The 13,874-nt window shown below is 32.6% G+C and overlaps 3 protein-coding genes across 3 annotated transcripts; 1 reads left to right on the top strand and 2 right to left on the bottom strand.

Moving 5' to 3' along the window:
- Positions 1 to 425: 425 nt before the first annotated feature.
- Positions 426 to 3,003, bottom strand: LOC110707888 (protein kinase PINOID 2-like). The gene is made up of 2 exons (XM_021885964.1): positions 2,205 to 3,003; positions 426 to 1,672 (listed from the first exon to the last, which is right to left on the bottom strand). The coding sequence occupies exons 1-2, from the start codon at positions 2,780 to 2,782 to the stop codon at positions 703 to 705; spliced, it is 1,548 nt and encodes a 515-aa protein (XP_021741656.1). The 5' UTR covers positions 2,783 to 3,003; the 3' UTR covers positions 426 to 702.
- Positions 3,004 to 9,708: 6,705 nt separating this feature from the next.
- Positions 9,709 to 10,944, top strand: LOC110708128 (uncharacterized mitochondrial protein AtMg00810-like). Its single transcript, XM_021886235.1, has one exon. The coding sequence runs from the start codon at positions 9,709 to 9,711 to the stop codon at positions 10,942 to 10,944; it is 1,236 nt and encodes a 411-aa protein (XP_021741927.1).
- A 1,124-nt stretch (positions 10,945 to 12,068) lies between these two features.
- Positions 12,069 to 12,893, bottom strand: LOC110708127 (zinc finger MYM-type protein 1-like). The gene has a single exon (XM_021886234.1). The coding sequence runs from the start codon at positions 12,891 to 12,893 to the stop codon at positions 12,069 to 12,071; it is 825 nt and encodes a 274-aa protein (XP_021741926.1).
- Positions 12,894 to 13,874: the final 981 nt, after the last annotated feature.

The following is a 13,874-nucleotide window of genomic DNA, read 5'->3' as shown; positions in this document are numbered from 1 at the left end:
GTAGAACAAATTAACAAAAAGAAAACACCTTTTGGTCATAGCTCACACCAACTTTACAGAAAACCAAAATTCAGTATTATGAATTTGTATTTTGTTTAAGATATTTTATGGTGTGTAAGACTAAATTTTGATCATTGTTCACAAATTTTCTTTTTCCCTACTTGAGTAGAATCATAATTGTGACCACATGATATAATGAAACCTCATGGGGAAAACATTGATGTAATTATGTGCCTCCTTCCACCTTTTCTTTCATCTTATAATTGAAAATTCTATATCATAATTAAATTTTTGCAAGGAGTTTCATATCATAGGTTAAACAATTCATTCCAAATAGATAAATAAGAAAAAGATGAAATTTGGCAGAAAGCTAATATGGCCTTAATTGTATATAACATTATTTAGAATTAAGTGTCACATTATTGATAGTGTAATTTGAACTATTAACGTGACAATTAAGTCTGAGTACATGTGATATATGTCTAATAAGTTAGCAAAATGAGAAAGACTAGCTAGATTGATCGGGGAGTTTTCTCTCTTTGGATCAAGTATTATACATATATATGATGATAGAAATACTAGTGATTGAATTAATAGCTAATTCACCACCACTAATTAATCAATTCTCTTCTATTAAGACCCTATAAAGCTATAAACTAATTATATACAATTCAAAAAAAAAAAAAAGGAGGTCTCACTTAATTAAAAGTAATCAAAATGAGATTGAGGAATCTGATATGGTGCTTCCCTCTCTTTTTTGCTTAGTGCTTTTGGCATATTGAGACCTCTTTGATAACTACTACTACAATTACTACTAGAACTCTTCCTCATTTTGTTATTGTGAAGCTCTTTAGGCACCAAAGGTGGCTTAACTGACCTGATCAAGGCCCAATTAATACCCTTGAAGAAGTCATGCCTTTTGATCTCATTTGAACCCTTAAGGTTACCAATCCTTTTCTTGGGATTCTTCACTAGAAGCTTGCAAATTAGGTCTTGAACTTTTGCCATTTCTTCATACTCTTTTGCGCTACCTAGGCTCATCCTAGGAAACGTTACGGGTTGCTTCAAAATATTAATCAGTGTCTTCTCGTTATTTTCACCCTTAAATGGTGTCCTACCATACAACATCTCATAAAGAAAAACCCCGTAGGTCCACCAATCGACAGCACTCCCATGGCCGAGCCCAGAAATGACCTCGGGGGCCAAGTACTCGTGGGTCCCAACAAAAGACTTGGACCGAGCATTGATGGGCTCGGCCACTAGCTCCGTGTCAAAAAATACTTTATTATTAGTACCATCACCATCACCATCACCATCACCATCGTCATCAGAATCACTATCGATACGATCACCATTGGCCGTCTGTCGTATGGTGGTGGTGTTCCTAGGGGATGTCTTGTTCCTCCTCTTGTTACTAGAAAAACAAGAGAGGACAGGTTGTATAGGTGTAACACAAGAAGGTGTGGAACACCTTACATAAGTGTTCTTCTCAATTGGCAGCTTTTGTTTTAACAACTTTGGGACCACGTCACATTTGAGCGAAAGATCAAAGTCAGATAGCATAATGTGTCCATCTTCTCTTACCAATACATTCTCTGGCTTTAGATCCCTGTATATTATTCCCATCATGTGTAGATACTCCAAGGCTAAAAGTGTCTCTGCTGCATAAAACCTGTTTATCATCATCATTTTTCATAATCAAAGTCAATACTAATTCTTTTTCAAATTAAATTTAATTAAATTACATGAACATGCCTATAATATATATAACACGATATTTACTAATTAATTCACGTATAAATTTACTACCTCTTTCTAAATTTAGTTACTCGTGTCGTGCTGATTAATTAATTATATATATAAACTCTATTGTATGCGCCCATAAAAGAGTAATGGTACATGATTACATATTGCATGCACACCTCTTATTATGCATATATTTTATCTCTGCCCAAAATTATTATTTTCATACTTGTACTTAATAATCAAATTGACAATATATGGTGAGAAAGACTACTCATGGTAAATTGGTAATAAAACAAAACTCCAAAAGCATCATGCAAAAAACTATGTACATACATACATACTTTTATCATAATATCTAACTCTACCGTCGTCATATCATAAAATCAAATAACACATAACCAACAGCTGATTGTCAAATAAGCGTACAGATTAATTAAAAATGGCTAAGAAAAACTTACTTAGCAGAGGAAAGATGAAACCTCCGATTAGGTTGACGAAGCCTAAGAGCATACAAATCACCACCAGAGCAAAACTCCATAACCAAACAAGAATAATGAGAAGCTTCAAAATCAGCATACAAAGTAGGCAAAAAAGGGTGATCAAGCAACCCTAATATCTCCTTCTCCATATCAGACCTAACAAGCTTCTTCCGAATAGCAAGTGCTTCTCTATCAACTACTTTCATAGCATAATAACACGGTACCGCCCCCACGGCGGGGTTTCGTATTTGACAAAGGTACACATTGCCTAAATCACCACCCCCTACACGTTTCAGTATCTTGAAATGTTCGAGTCCGACACGGCCTCCGGCTACTTGCCTTCGGAGGCCCTTTATCGCCTCCCACCCGGCTTGTTGAGCCTTGTGGGGTTTAGTTGTGGGGGAGGATAGAGAATGACTCGAGAAACTACTACGACGACAAAGACTAAGAGTGCTTAGGTTTAGGTTTAGGTTTAGACTCATCCAACTCTGGCTTGAGTCTGGGATTGTTATGGAGGATGAACAACTGCTTTCTTGGTCGAATGAGTCTGCTGCCATGGTTGATGAATGAATGAAGATGGAGTTTATGTGATGAGAGAGAAAGTAGAGAGAGAAAGAGGGTTTGTTAATGGAGGTGGTGTTGAGAAGTTTGGAGGAGAAAATGAAAGGTTTTTTCTTGTGAGGTGGGGAAGAGGGTGTTTATATATAGAGAGGAGTTTTTATAAAGTTAGAATGAGTTGAGTAGTGTCACTTCTTTTTGTTCTAAAATCACCTTAGCTTCATAATAAGATGCTTATATATATTAGGGGTATTTTGAGATATAATATATCTGTTGGTATCAATGTTATTATCAAATCCTGTTATTTTTTATATAATAGGATATTATGTTAAATTAATATCTTTGTTATTATATTTTGTAATAACTAATTATATTATTCGATTCTTGTATATTTGTTGGTGAATCGTAAAGATTATATTAAGATTATTCTTTTATTTATAACACTATAAATAGTAGTATCCCTTCTTGGATAATATAATTCAAGCTTGCTAAGCTAGTCTCTTTTATGTTTTCCAACGTGTTGTTTCTCATAACTCTATCAGCTTATACTCGCACGCTTTGTTTTGGGGAACTCCTAATAGTACATTGTGTGAGATCAAATTTCACACAATTTAATTATTTGGGTATCAAAATTGCACATATTTTGGCACCAAAAATACCAAGCAATTATATTTATGGTACCAAAATATGTGATTTTGTACCAAAATACTTGTATATAATTTTGGTATCAAAATTATACTGTATTGATTTTGGTATCAAAATTATACTGTATGAGATTTTGTAAGTACTAGACTATGAGGCACTGCAATCGACTCCTTTGTTCTAGGTTAAATGTAGTGGTTTGAGTGATACACTTGACAACGTCATATCTCTAATTACCTAAACATTATTAGAAAATTGTATAAGTTAACATGCACTACTAAAAATATACATTGACAACAGTCTTAATTTTTTTTAATAGCTTTTCTATATGTTAGTAAAAATTACGTACACAGATCAAACTAGCTAAGAAATGTAAATAATTAATAGTGTAAAAGTCAAATTATTAAATCAATAATCGGAAACTGGAGGAGTATTATATCTACGTTACCTTAGCTTCATACTTATCTATACATGTACAATCTATTAATGTGAATTGTTTGATGATTGAGTCCATATCATTGTGGGAATAGGAGAACATAAGGTTACAAGGACATACTTTATTCCAAAAAAAAAAAAAAAACCATGCAACAAGGTTATAAATTGAAAAGTTGTCACGCTTTAAGTAGTAGTTGGGAGATATGCTATAATCTATCACATATATTCACATTATATCAAGTTAGATGATAAATGATGTATGTATTATTATATTTTTGCATAATTACTCACCTAGTCACTTACTTCAAATTACTTTCAACAACTTTTGTCAAATTTTAAGCTAATTGCTTTTGATGATTGGCTTTTTCCTATCTCCTTGTTCTATGAACAAAGAATTATATTGTTAAGCCCTGTTTTTTTGAGCTTTTGAGCAAAACAGAGGAGAGTAGAACAGATTTCAGCCGAGCAGGTATCGGTAGAGCAGAGTAGCTTAATTATACTCAGTAGAATAGAGCAAAGTAGAGTAGGGCTCAGCAGATTTCAGTAGAGTATATTAGACTGCAGCAGCTCAAAAGAACATAACCTTATTTTTCATTTGAATGTATATGTACAATAGTTTATAGATGGCGAGACTTTTAAATTAGAGATGTTAAGGAAAATATGATATGAGATCTCAATTTGTAAGACAACCCTAGTCACTTATATTGATGACGGGACAGAAATTCTATCTATTTTCATACACCTATTCCATTACTCATTTCTAATCTATTATTGAAAAATATGTTTTACCACTTTACCTCTGTAATTCCACAATAATTAATTATAATATACACCATTTTACTCACTTTCTCTCACAGTATTATTGGATGTACTTATATATAATTGCAATTTTTCCTTACAATTATAAGTACACCCATTGGTAACTTAGGTTCAATTACATGTTCTACATCGAAAGATTAATTGTATCTCGTCGACAGCTGACGGTCAAAATGCTTTGTCGCTTGTGCTAAAAGTTACAACACAGATTACCAAAGAATGTTATTCTTTTTGGCTAAAAAATGAATTAAAAATAGCATAAAAGTGATTCTTTAAAGTTAAAAACCTTCTCTTGAAGAAAGAGCATATGATGGATGGACCATATCCTAAACAAATTTCTTCATACCTTTTTTGAATTCTAGTTTACTACGACTACTTTTTTAAATCACCGAAAACAATTACATTAATTAAATTAATTGTACTTAGTAAAAAGCATACTCTTAAACTTAAACACGTAAAATTAGTACATGAAACTCCATAAAACAATGGTGAGAATACAATATTTTATAACTTCTTGTTTTTCAAATCGGATATTCTAAAATCAGATCGCAATCTTTTTGTAGACTTTTTCATTGCTCTTGCCCATCTTTAATTTTAGAATCATGTAGTATTTTAAGCGTGTATGCTTTCGCTTTATTAATCTAATTGATCTAAACTCATTAAAATAACAAGAATTGTTAGATATATCATATATGAAATTATTAGAGCTTATTAATCATAATAAGTAATTGGAAAAAAAAAACAATTAAGTATATTAAAAACAAAAAATATAGAGGGAGAGAGATTTGTATTAAGGAGTATGGAATAATAATTACGCCATATTTGTGAATAATTCATGCAAAATAATATTAATTATGAAATTATTAGAGCTTATACATCATCATAAGTAATTGAAAAAAAAATCAATTAAGTATATTAAAAATAAAAATATGAAGGGAGAGAATAATAATTACGCCATATGTATGAATAATCCATGCAAAATAATATTAATTATGAAATTATTAGAGCTTATTAATCATCATAAGTAATTGAAAAAAAATCAATTAAGTATAAGAAAAATGGAGGGAGAGAGATTTGTTTTATGGAATAATAATTACGCCATATTTGTGAATCCATGCAAAATAATATTAATTATTCATTAAGTTCAAATTGTTATAGAGAAATAAATCAAACTATTTAGAAAGTATAAAATTATAAATCTTTAACATAAAACTAATTGAAATAAAAAAATTATATAAATTTAGGTAAATAATTTTTATATTTTGAAAAATAAAAATTGAAAAAAGGGTGGGAGAAGCATAGTGTAATACTAGATTCCATAGAAAGCACATGAAGTGCCCGTGCCACAAATAAATATCACCTCTCTTTCTCTTTATTTTTCACAAATATTAAGGTGCCTTTTTGTGCGTGGTTTAATAAATATACCTTTGTGAATTACCTTTTTTATATGCATGTGAACCCATTATTTATTTTCTGTAAAAATTTAAAATATAACCTTAAAGCCTTAGCTTCCAGATCTGTTACAGTGGATTTGCTCCAGGTTTTCAACCAATAGATCTTCATTCTTCTTATTTTATATATATGATTGTACTTATTATTATCTAATCTTGTTTTACTTTGCTATTACTACATTGTTTTATCATTAAATACATTTTTATAATATAGTATGAGTAGTTAATTAATTTAGTAGCTGCCTAGCTTCACTATCTAGCTAGGTAACCTACCTTGTAGTATCATGATCATATCATAAGCTTGGATATATGCCAATACTTGAAGCAAGGTTGCATTTTGTTTTTACGTATTATTGTCAAAATTATTGCGGAGATGTGTTAATGATCATACATACAAAGGTCCCCCCATTGAGATATGATAGGAGATTCATTAGATATTTAATTGTATAAGCAACAATAATCGGCATGTAACATCTTTTTCATTACTGTTGTATGTGTATTAATTTTAAGTGTATTCGGGTGTATAGTAGAATTTAAATTAGTTGGAGTTTCAAGTTATGATAATTAGTTGTATATATAAGAAGGAATAATGATTGAATAGTAACAAACACCGCTTACATTCGTTATCTAATAAGGAATGAAACGGGGAATAAACTGATGTGTAGGTTGTAACTTGCATTTGGAAAATCGATCTTTAAAAGGGTACTGTTGTATTATACAGTTACCAATCTATAAAATTGTGACATTTATATTTAATCAAATGTCACTTTTATATATATATATATATATATATATATATATATATATATATATATATATATATATATATATATATATATATATATATATATATATATATATATATATCACGTCTCAAATACATGAATATTCATGTGAGAAAGAGCGTTTTATTATTACATTTAATACTGGTGCTCTTATTCACATATTTATTCCAACTCAATTATCATTGAAGGAGAAGAATAATTGTGTGAACCTTAGCTTATTTCTAAGACAAATCATATGAATAAGCCAGTGAATAAATGCATCCAACCTTATTTTCCAAAAGTTAATTAGAAGGACATTTTGGTTCTAGCAAGAACAAAAGAACCAAGAATGATAACTAACCTAGATTGAGGTTGATATAAGGACCCAATATTGTCCCCTAAAAAGATAAAAATTAAATTAAAAAGGGGTTTTTTTTTTTTTTTCATTTATTCAAAAATTCTCTGAATTTTGTGTTTGAATCTTTTTCGTAAATGATAAAATGTCTTTCAAAACATTTCAACTCAGTTTTCCCCATTAGTTGTGCAGGATTTGATCACTTGTTTTCTTTTTGTTGCAGTTTATGGTAGCACACCCAGCAAAAAATTGCACAAACTGCAATGTTTTTGGATTACTCAATGGCCCATACATTACAGTTCTACCCATACAATTTTCCAACTCTTTCATAAAGTTACTCAGATCCAACATTAACTCACAAGGTTACAGTTTCTTGTCAATGATCTACTATACTTTACACACTTCCTAAACATTAGTATTAACCTAGCTAATAGCTTATTATGTAATAATTTGTCTGTTCTAAGCCGATGGGAAAGCAAAGGTATAAGAGATTGCTACAAAAATGCAGGAGATTTGATCCTAGCTTAGGTCTTTGGTACCATCTTAAAATGTCAAGTTCAATTACACAACCCTAGAAATCAAACAATTATTAAGGGGTTGTTGAGATGTATGAGCATTATTTATAGTGCGTTGTTTCTATTTGACATACTAGGGTACGTGTACCATACACATTAAGGCTTCTTCTTATTCGTCTTCTTTTTTTTGGGGGGGTCAATTGCCTATTTGGCAAAGTTTCAAATGAGGTAAAGTAAAATTTCTTATAAATGAGTTTGGGTGCATTATATTGTGTGCTAGATGTGCATGGAAACTAGCTAGGTACATAATGGACATCTTAATTGATTTTTATCCTCTCTAATCCCTAGTCCCCATTACTAAATTTAAGTGCGTATTTGTATAATTGTTAATTGAAGAAAATGAATAACGAATAATATTTCGAATGGCATAATGAACAATGTACGTAATTATCTCCATATGAAGAATGTACGTAATTTGATATATATTGACAGTAGTTGAATCCAATAGTGTAAATTATTTGTGACAATATATATATTGCTCATAATGCATAATGCTTACTTTGAAATGACAATATATATATACATACTATTTTTAAAATTGGCCGATGCAAAGCACATGCTATCTATTGAAATCTTGAACTTTTAAATTAAAAGTAGGAATTATATAAACATATAATCACTAAAATTGTGGTTGCAACGAAAATAGCCTACGCAAATCTGATCTTATTCATTATTTGTTGTAATAAACTTATGATTGTGCTTCATGACTTAAAAATGTTTTCATCATTCAATAACTTAGGTGGATTGAGAAATTAGTTGCTTTCTGCTACCGTACCATGCATGTCTGTCATTACTTGCATTGTATGCTTCTCTAATTAAGTGGTAAAGCATACGTCACAAAATCGACTCCACATTGGATTATGTCCTTTTATTTATACATTTAGGAGTCCATTTTTATATTTACTTCTACCTAAACTCCACGACCCATTAAATTTGTCCATTATTATGATAAAAATTTGAAAGAACATAAAATTTGACAATAGTGTACGTATTTGTATCACTGTATGTATCTATTTCTAGATATGCTCGATATATCTAAAAACGGGTGCATACTAATTATAACATGCATTCAAACATGGTTTACTTGTAGCTTCTACAAATACTAAGCTTTCTTATTAATTAATTCATTTATCATACGTTCTTCTTTTTGTTTAAAATAAGCATGTGAAAAGTGTTCTTTCCATTAATATTTCCTCAAAATTCTTGAATACCATTGAAATGTAATTATTATTCTTCACAATCTTTGCGTCACTGAAAGTGCTTTGCCCGCTTATTGATAAAGTTCAATGTGGGTTGCAATTTATTTGTACATCAATTTATTTTTAATTCAAATTCAATTTTTACCCTAGAAGGTGCTAAAGAGAATAGAGCACAAGCTTGGGACACTTTATTTATTAATGTAAGAGGAAATTTATTTGTGAAAAAGACAGGGGCACTAGAAAGGAATTTATGTCTTACAAAAATCAGTGCTTAATTTTTTGTTAAGGTCAATAATTAGGTTAATGATATGCATTTATACTTTTATGCTACTATTTGAAAATCCATTTGGTAAAATAGTACCAACGAATCACTCCCTTTGTTCAAATTTAGTTGTCATACTATGGAGTAATTTATAATTGTGTATGATGAAACAATACAAAGTATTTCATATGAATCATAACATTACTAATACTGAAACTATGATTCATCATCATATCATAAGGGAAGCCTTGGTGTGAAAATTGTATGTATTATACATCGACACAAAACTAAGGTATATATGTACGTAGTACCCTATTACATACATCCGTCAATGACTTAATCTAATCTCGAGGAGGATGGATAAACACACATTAATTACATTCTCTATGAGTGCCCCGTCCGCGTGATGTTAATGTTATTCGGTCTATGTGGATTTTTACTCATAAAGTTAAATCTAATGGTGTGTTTGAGAGGCATAAAGCCCGTCTTGTAGGTGATGGTAAAACTCAGCAGATCGGCATTGATTGTGGGGAGATGTTTAGTCCGGTTGTCAAACCGGCAACCATTCGCACGGTCCTCAGTATTTCTCTCTGTAAGGCATGGTCCATTCATCAGTTGGATGTCAAAAATGCCCTCCTGCATGGTGAGCTCCAAGAGACGGTGTATATGCATCAACCTTTGGGTTACAGGGATCGCACTCATCCTGATTATGTTTGTCTTCTGCGTAAGTCTTTATATGGGCTTAAACAAGCTCCCCGCGCTTGGTATAAGCGTTTTGCAGATTTTGTTTTGTCTATTGGTTTCACCAACGGTAGAATGGACAACTCTTTATTCATTTTCAGGAAAGGGTCCGACATGGCTTACATATTATTGTATGTTGATGATATTATTCTCACAGCTTCTTCAGATACTCTCCGGCGTTCCATAATGGATCTTCTTGGTTCAGAATTTGCTATGAAAGATCTGGGTCCTCTTAACTATTTTCTTGGTATTGTTGTCACGAGGCATAAGGGTGGTATGTTTCTGTCACAGCGAAAGTATGCAGAAGAAATAATTGAGCGTGCCGGTATGTCTTCCTGTAAGCCGTCTCCCACTCCAGTTGACACCAACTCAAAGGTTAGTGCTACCTCTAGTACTACTTTTGATGATCCTACTCTGTATAGGAGCCTTGCAGGGGCTCTGCAATATCTGACTTTCACACGGCCGGATATATCATATGCCGTCCAACAGGTGTGTCTTCATATGCATGATCCGCGGGTTGATCACATGTCAGCTCTTAAGCGGATTATTCGATATGTTAAGGGTACTTTAGACCACGATCTTCATTTGTACCCCTCTTCTTTTTCTACTCTGGTCTCTTACACTGATGCAGATTGGGGTGGATGCCATGATACGAGCCGTTCGACGTCTGGTTACTGTGTATTTTTGGGTGCTAATTTAGTCTCATGGTCGTCTAAGAGACAACCGACATTATCAAAATCCAGTGCTAAGGCCGAGTATCGTGGTGTGGCAAATGTCGTTTCTGAGTCATGGTGGCTCCGATACATTCTTCTAGAGTTGCATTGTCCGATTAGAAAGGCTACTCTTGTATATTGTGATAATGTCAGTGCTATTTATTTGTCTGGCAACCCAAGTTCAGCATCAGCGTACGAAACACATTGAAATGGATATTCATTTTGTTCGAGAGAAGGTTGCACGTGGTGAAGTCCGTGTTCTTCATGCGCCTTCTAGATATCAGATTGCGAACATATTTACAAAGGGTCTCCCGCGAGTTCTCTTTAATGATTTTCGGGACAGTCTCAACGTCCGACAACCTCCTGTTTCGACTGCGGGGGTGTGTTAAGATATATGCAAATATTATTGTAAATATTTCGGTTTCCTGATGTTTAGCCTTAAGAATATTTAGTTACCTTGTTTATAGCTAAATTAGGGGCTGAGCCCAATCTTTGTATACTGTATATATTGATAGCAAAGCAATGTGAATAGCTACGGAAAATATTACTTTCATTCATCATATCATATCAAGAGAATTTGAGGTGAACTAAACATAGTTTAATTTCAATTATATGTAACGAGTGAGCTATCTAAAGTCGATCATAACCAAAACTAATCAAATGGATAGATAAGGAGGAGCTTTGAAGTACGAGTGGTATGTTTCGACAGTGTAAAAATAGTAAAAAGCTAGAAACAAAGAAGATAAAGACATAAAAGAATGACGTTAATTTTTTAATTCTGCATGAATTCCAGTTTCCACTCTTATAATGCACTGACCAAGTGACCAAAAAAGTTGAACAGTGCTGACAACCCCACAACTTAAGTTTTCAAATCAACTAATTTAATAAAGAAAAACTTAATTAAACTCCTGTTCTTTAATTAAATATCACAACATTTATCTATAACAAAAGTTTCAGTTTTATTGCAACATTTTCTTATCTGTACACTCTTTTTCTTAATTTAATTGCTTTGTTACGTAAACTACCTTTTTTTTTTCCATTTCTCTCTATCTATCTCTTGATCTCGTTATCACAATCCGCTAGCTTAGGATACTGTGCATCCCTACATGTTACAATACAATGACAAAATTAAAGAACGGATAAAGTATATCTTATACTCAGTGGCGTCACCAGGATTTTCGAACTGTGGGTTCGAAACTTCCGAAATTTGAAATCATAATTAACAAAGGAATAAAAATACAATAATTAAATATTCAGTACATAAATAAGTTCAAACTATGGATTACAAATAGATTACACATAGAAAAATGAAAAGAAAAAAAAAAAAAAAGACTACAGAAGCATTCTTCGAGTCTTCATACTTTGGAAGCGTTCCAATACATCATCATCACTAACTCTTGAAAATAAATCTCTTTCAAGAAAAGTGACTAAATTATCATTCAATAGTTGATCACCCATACTATTTCGCAACTTATTTTTTACGTATGTCATTGAGGAAAACACTCGTTCCACGCTTGCTGTTGCAACCGGAAGGATCAATGCTAGTCTTATAAGCAAGTAAACTAAGTTGTAAGTAGTATGCTTATTTGTTTCAACAAGCATCATAGAAAGCTCATGAATACCCTTCAAGTCTCCAAACCTTGCATCTTGGCGCACATCATTAATATAAAATTGAAGCTCATGACGAAGTGCAGTCATCGTCATATCATTAGTTGGAAACTCTTTGGGATATAACTCAGCAAGTCTCAACAACTTTTGCATATCAAATGCCGCAAATGAATTGATCGGGTTTAAGCATGACACACAAATAAGTAACTCCATATTTTCTTCACCAAATCTACTATTGAGCTCTTGGAGTTGTAAATCAATAACACTTATAAACATTTCTACCCGAAATCGATGAAGATTTGAAACTTTGGCAAAGAAGCGTCTTGACCTTCCACGAGGAACATACATATCATCCATAGTAGGAACTTCTACATCATGTTTAACACAAAAACAAACCACAAGATGTAAAAAGTCTACCCACCCATGGTCCCTCATTTGTTGTAATCCCTCCTTAGTCAATTTAACATATGTCATGGCATTAACAATATCTTGGTCCCCCTTTTGCAGAGCTTGACACAATTTATCAGTAATCCCAAATATTTCGGACATCAAATGTATCATAAATACAAATTCAAATGATTCAAATGTAGACATGACAGTAATAGCCTAATTATAATCATCTAAATAAAATCATACCAATCCAAGCAATAACATCAACCACTCTAGCTAATTAGAAGGTAGAAATTAGATTGTTTATTATTCTTGATCAACAAATAGTTAGAATGTTTACGATAAGATATTGAGCAAGGTGAGGCCATATGTTGAAACTTTTCAAGAGAATGTTTTTATGCTACGAGGTAATTAACAAAGTCTAGCCCATTCAACATTCTTACAACTTTTCAGAGGTAATTAACAAAGTCAAGCCAATTTAACACTCTTACAATTTTTCAAGAGAATATTTATACTTGAAATATAAGATAATTATAACCAAATTTCAGCAATTTACAAAAAATTCTGCAATTTGTAATGTATATTAGCAATTTAGCATATGAATTTCAAGTATTAGCATAATAGCATATGTATATGTATATTAGCAATTTAGCATATGAATTTCAATTTTCAAGTATTAGCATATGTATATGTATATTACTATATTAGCAATTTAGCATATGTATATTAGCAAAAAATCCCCAAATTCACTTACCCCTACATACGGTGGGTCTGCTCCGCCACGGCGCCACTCAGGGGCGGAGCTACGGTGGTCAGCTGAGTGGCTGACTAGTGACTACTGGCCTACTGCCGACCTGCCGTGCTGCGGTGCTGGCTGAGTGCCTGAGTGGCTGCTGCGGACTTCTGCGGTGCTGCGCCCGTGCGCCGGGAAGAGAAGGAGCCAAGGAGGAAGAACGGGAAGAGAAGGAGCCAAGGAGGAAGAACGGGAAGAGATTAAGAGAAGGAGGAAGAAGTTAGGGTTTTGCAATTTGGGGGAATGAGGAAGAGGAAAGCTGGAAGCAGGGGATTAGGGGAAGCAGGATGAAAGGAAACAAAATGAAAAAATAAAAGTGTGAGTTATGGGTTTCGAACCCTGAACCC

The sequence above is a fragment of the Chenopodium quinoa genome, unplaced genomic scaffold (assembly GCF_001683475.1).
Source record: "Chenopodium quinoa cultivar QQ74 unplaced genomic scaffold, ASM168347v1, whole genome shotgun sequence".
NCBI classification, from domain to species: Eukaryota; Viridiplantae; Streptophyta; class Magnoliopsida; order Caryophyllales; family Amaranthaceae; genus Chenopodium; species Chenopodium quinoa.
The sequence above is the reverse complement of the archived record's forward strand: the minus strand, read 5'-3'. Positions and strand labels throughout refer to the sequence as shown.